The 4,397-nt window shown below is 42.2% G+C and overlaps 1 protein-coding gene across 1 annotated transcript; it reads left to right on the forward strand.

Moving 5' to 3' along the window:
* The first annotated feature begins 3,099 nt into the window (after positions 1-3,099).
* On the forward strand, positions 3,100-4,397 carry LOC115622394 (odorant receptor 67d-like). Its single transcript, XM_030516318.1, has 3 exons — positions 3,100-3,860; positions 3,912-4,101; positions 4,185-4,397. The coding sequence occupies exons 1-3, from the start codon at positions 3,100-3,102 to the stop codon at positions 4,395-4,397; spliced, it is 1,164 nt and encodes a 387-aa protein (XP_030372178.1).

Below are 4,397 nucleotides of genomic sequence, written 5' to 3' on the forward strand. Positions count from 1 at the left end.
CCAATCAATAAACATTTCTAAATAATGATTAATAGGAAAGTTATAAAGCCTTTCATATTTAGATCTAATGTTTGGAAGCCAAAAATACTTCTTTATACGCACTACACTTCTTAAAGCCATGCACACTTTAGGGCGGCACAGTTGGTCTTACTTTGGTATAATTCCCCTAATTTGTAGTAGAACTGAAATGACTTTAATAATTGCTGACTGGCTGCATATTGTTAAGCGACCCACTAAACCACTGTCCGTTCAGATTGTCATTACCAGACCCGAGCCCCTCCATTGCTGAGCTGTTTAAAATTCTAAAATTGTGCACTCGCTCAATTTCCTTGATTCACAAAGTAATTACCCAAACAACAGATTTGACATAAATATTTCGGTGGGCTAGCGCTGGCGCTGGGGCTGGCGCTGGCGTGGTCCTGCCGGAATAATTAGTGTCCATTGAACGCAAGGCGGCGAGACGTCGACGACGCCGACGACGCCAACAACGACGACGGTGGCATTATTACGTGCCAAAAACAACGCCTTGCGGCAAGGACGCCGGCAACAAGGACTCGCCGGTGCTCGCACTCGATGTGGGCATAATTGCAATTAAAATGTGCGCCCGCGAAGTGCAAACAGTTTTCGGGCAGCAAAAGAATAACATCAACATTTTGTGCAAATTAAAATATAATTAGAGATAAACAAGCGGCTTGAGTGGAGTGGGAAAAGGACGGAAGACGAAGTCGCTGCCAATTAGTTAGAGTTAGAGGTGACATGCAGCGCCGCCTAGCGGACGGCGGCCGCAATGCGACCGCACACGTACGCACTTTCCACTGGAATTCAATGGTGGCTGAAGGCTGGAAATTAGCGTAACTCATCCCGCGCGTACGTTTCCCAACCACCGATGCCTGCCTGCGTGCGTGCGTGCGTGTGTGCGAGCGAGCGCGACATATGAGGCCGTCGCTGTCGCTGTCGCTGTCACAGCCGCAGCCACTGTCGACGCAGTTAAGCTTCTTCTTCTTTTGCTGCTGCTGCTGCTTCCACCTGGGCAGGCTAACGAGCAAGTAATTTTGTGAGCAGCTAAGGCAGCTAAAGCAGCTCCTTAGCTGCAGCTTCTTAAAGGTTGCCTTGGCTACTTAAAGCCACCGAAGTCGTAGTTGTTGTTGTTGCTGTTGGCGTTGTCGTGTCTTCTACATTAAGTATACGCCGCATACGGCCCATGTGAGCGCGCGCAGGCATCAGGCAGCAAGCAGCAGGCAGCTGGGCTGGCGTAGGTCTGTTGTGAGGGTCGTTTTTTTCTTCTTCTCATGCTCATTGCTGCTGAGGCCACACCTTCTGCAGGGGTGACTGAAGTTAGCGTAATTTTTTTTTTTCATTTTTTCTTTTTTTTTTTCTTTTGTATGTTTGCCGTCGCTTTTACTTTTGTTTGCTTGGATTTTCGATAAGTTTTTTCTGTGTTGCCTAAAACTGGAAGAGAGAGAGAACGAAAATAAAAGTAAAAATTTGTGTATAAATAAAAAATCTACATGCTGTTTGTGTGGGCTGTGTCCGAGGAGAATGGTCCGGAGCGGGGAGTGGAAGGGGGAGGCTATGGGCAGGCACGTTAAGGAAATCTGCTTTATGAAATGTCAAAACTTCAAAGAAAATTTAAGCTAAATGCAAGAAAATGAGAAAATATACACTCGAGTGCGTATGAAATATTTGGCAATGTGCTTGAGTGTGTGTGTATGTGTGTGTGTGCCTATTGCTTGTTGTTGTTCATGTTGTTGTTGTTTGTTTTTGCGCCTTCCGTCAGTTTTCCATTGTCGTGCCGTAGTCGTTAGGCCTACATGCTGTTGTTGCTTCTGGTGCTGTTTGAACTGTTGTTGATAGCCTTTATTAGTTGTTGGCCCAGCTTAAGCGCTTTCCCCAGTTTTCCGTTTTCTTTCTTCTTCCTGTGCATGCGGAATTGGTGTGGGAATTCTCGTGTCTTGTGTAAATAAGTTTCTTTTACTTTCTTGGTCGTCGCCCGGCTCAAAAAAAAAAAAAACAATTTTTTTTTCCTTACGAAATTTTATTAAAAAATTTTATATTAAATCAATTGCGTGCAGTGGCAGTTTTTATTTAGTGGGCAGAGAGGCTGGGCAGTTGGGGGCTGCGTGGGCACACACACAAAATGGGGTGTTAAATGTATTTGAGCGTAAAGCTGGCTGGGGTTCGTGCTTGGGTAGTTTTTCTTTTTGCGATTGAAGGAAGAAACTGAGTTAAGGATATTTAAATAAATACAACAATTATGGGAACTGAAGTAAAAAGATTATTTCAGACGTTTAATTATACATGGATGTGATAGAATGGTGATCCTTCATTTATTTCATTAGAAGCGAAGTAAAGGTAATTAAAGCTTAAGGACTGTTTTAATCCCCTTTAAAAAGGTTTGTCTAGGTATTGCTGGACATACGCTTTTAAAACTGAAATCATTTTATGAAAATACATATACAAGTATTCTCCTGGGCATTTAGTTAAGCTTTATTTAGGTAACCATAAGTTAGTTCCAATAAATTCGTTTATCCTAATAGGTGGACCGTGAAAATTGTCTCACAATTAGTTTGCTTTAAAATGTTACTTGTTTCGCTTGAATGTACATACAAATATCAAAATAAAATTACTGACCTTAAAAGGGAGTTACTCCAAAGAGATTTCCCAATTTGCGCCACGATTTAGAAAATATCAATTCATTTGAGTTTAGTTTCCCAATCTAATTTGTGTTTTGGTTCTGGTTGTAAATAGTTCTCATTACATTTCTTTAGATCTACCTATTCATACCTATTCATTATCTTCCATTCAAGTGCACTTCACACATTCTCATTTATAATTGGACCGTTGAACTCTTAGAGTTAAGGCCAAAGCCAACGCACGTGTATTCCGACATAGTTACAAGTATAAATAGGTATAGCAGCTATAAATTAAATCATTTAATTGGATATATTTGTAATAAATAAGTACAGGCTATTAAGTACAGATAATTATTTAATTGGAGTCCAGTATTTATAGTGTCAATATTGATATTCCTTTTAATTCCTGGCCTATAAATACTCCCACACAGGGCCAATTAATCACAGAAGTAGCGTCGTTCCCATCATGGCTGAGTCCGTGGCCGACCGTTTCAATAAAATAGTCTCCGTAGTTCGTTTCTGTTTGCGGGTCTGCGGCGCTGATGTGTGCGATCTGAACTATCGGATGTATTGGTTGACTTATTGCGTTCTCGCAGCTATTTTCTTCTTCTACGCCTGTACCGCCTACACTCTCTACGTCGGCGTGATACAAGAGGGAGACTGGACGATAATGCTGGAGGCTTCTTGCATGGTTGGCTCGGCCATACAAGGTCTGACAAAGCTATATTTCGGGGTCACCAAGGGCCATCTCATGCAACAAATGGAAGCAATTTATAAGGACATCTATAAGACATATGAGAGACTGGGAGGAGAGTACAGGGAACAGTTGATAAAACGCATCAAAATCACAAAAGCACTGATGAACGTATTCATGTGGATCTACATAATACTGGTTGTCGCCCTCGTATCCCTGCCACTCTTCTATTTGGTCGTTTTCAAAGAGAAAATGTTGGTCATGCAGTTCCTTGTTCCAGGCATTGATCGGAACAGTGATGTTGGCCATTTGATGCTTCTCAGCCTGCACACAATGTGCCTTAGCTTTGGAGCTTTTGGCAACTTTGGCGCCGACATGTTTCTGTTTCTGTTTGTTTCGAATCTGCCCCTCCTGACGGACCTCGTAAAGGTGAAACTGAAGGACTTCAATGAGCTTGTTGTGCAGCACACACGCTACAAGGAAACTCGAGCGCTTCTCTGGAACATTTTTTCTTGGCATCAGAAATATGTCAGGTGGGGAATGCGTTGAGGGCTCAGGCGCTTAAATCTCTTTTTGAATTACAGATTACTGAGCAGCATGGAAGAACTTTATAATGGCATTATGTTTGTTCAACTCTCAACTTCCTGTACTGGTATTTTGTGCACCATCTCGTGTATTTTCATAGGGGTTTGGCCTGCAGCTCCAGTATATTTGCTATACTCGGCCTCGGTGCTCTACACATTCTGCGCTCTGGGAAACTTGGTGGAACTTTCGGTGGGTCGATATATATTTTGAGAATATATTTTGAGAATATATTTTGAGAATTCTCAGCAATAATCACAACTCAAAAATTCCAGAACGAAGAGTTTGCTGAGGCAGTCTATTGTGATTGCATGTGGTACGAACTGCCCGTTAAGGATCAAAAACTAATCATAATAATGTTGTCCAAGTCTCAGAACGAAATACTTCTCAGCGCTGGCGATGTCATGCCCTTATCCATGGCGACAGCTCTCCAGCTAAGCAAGGGCATTTATAGTTTCAGCATGTTTTTGTTTACATATTTGGAGTAA

Source organism: Scaptodrosophila lebanonensis, unplaced genomic scaffold (genome assembly GCF_003285725.1).
Source record: "Scaptodrosophila lebanonensis strain 11010-0011.00,11010-0021.00 unplaced genomic scaffold, SlebRS2 tig00000043-arrow-pilon, whole genome shotgun sequence".
In the NCBI taxonomy this organism is placed as follows: Eukaryota; Metazoa; Arthropoda; class Insecta; order Diptera; family Drosophilidae; genus Scaptodrosophila; species Scaptodrosophila lebanonensis.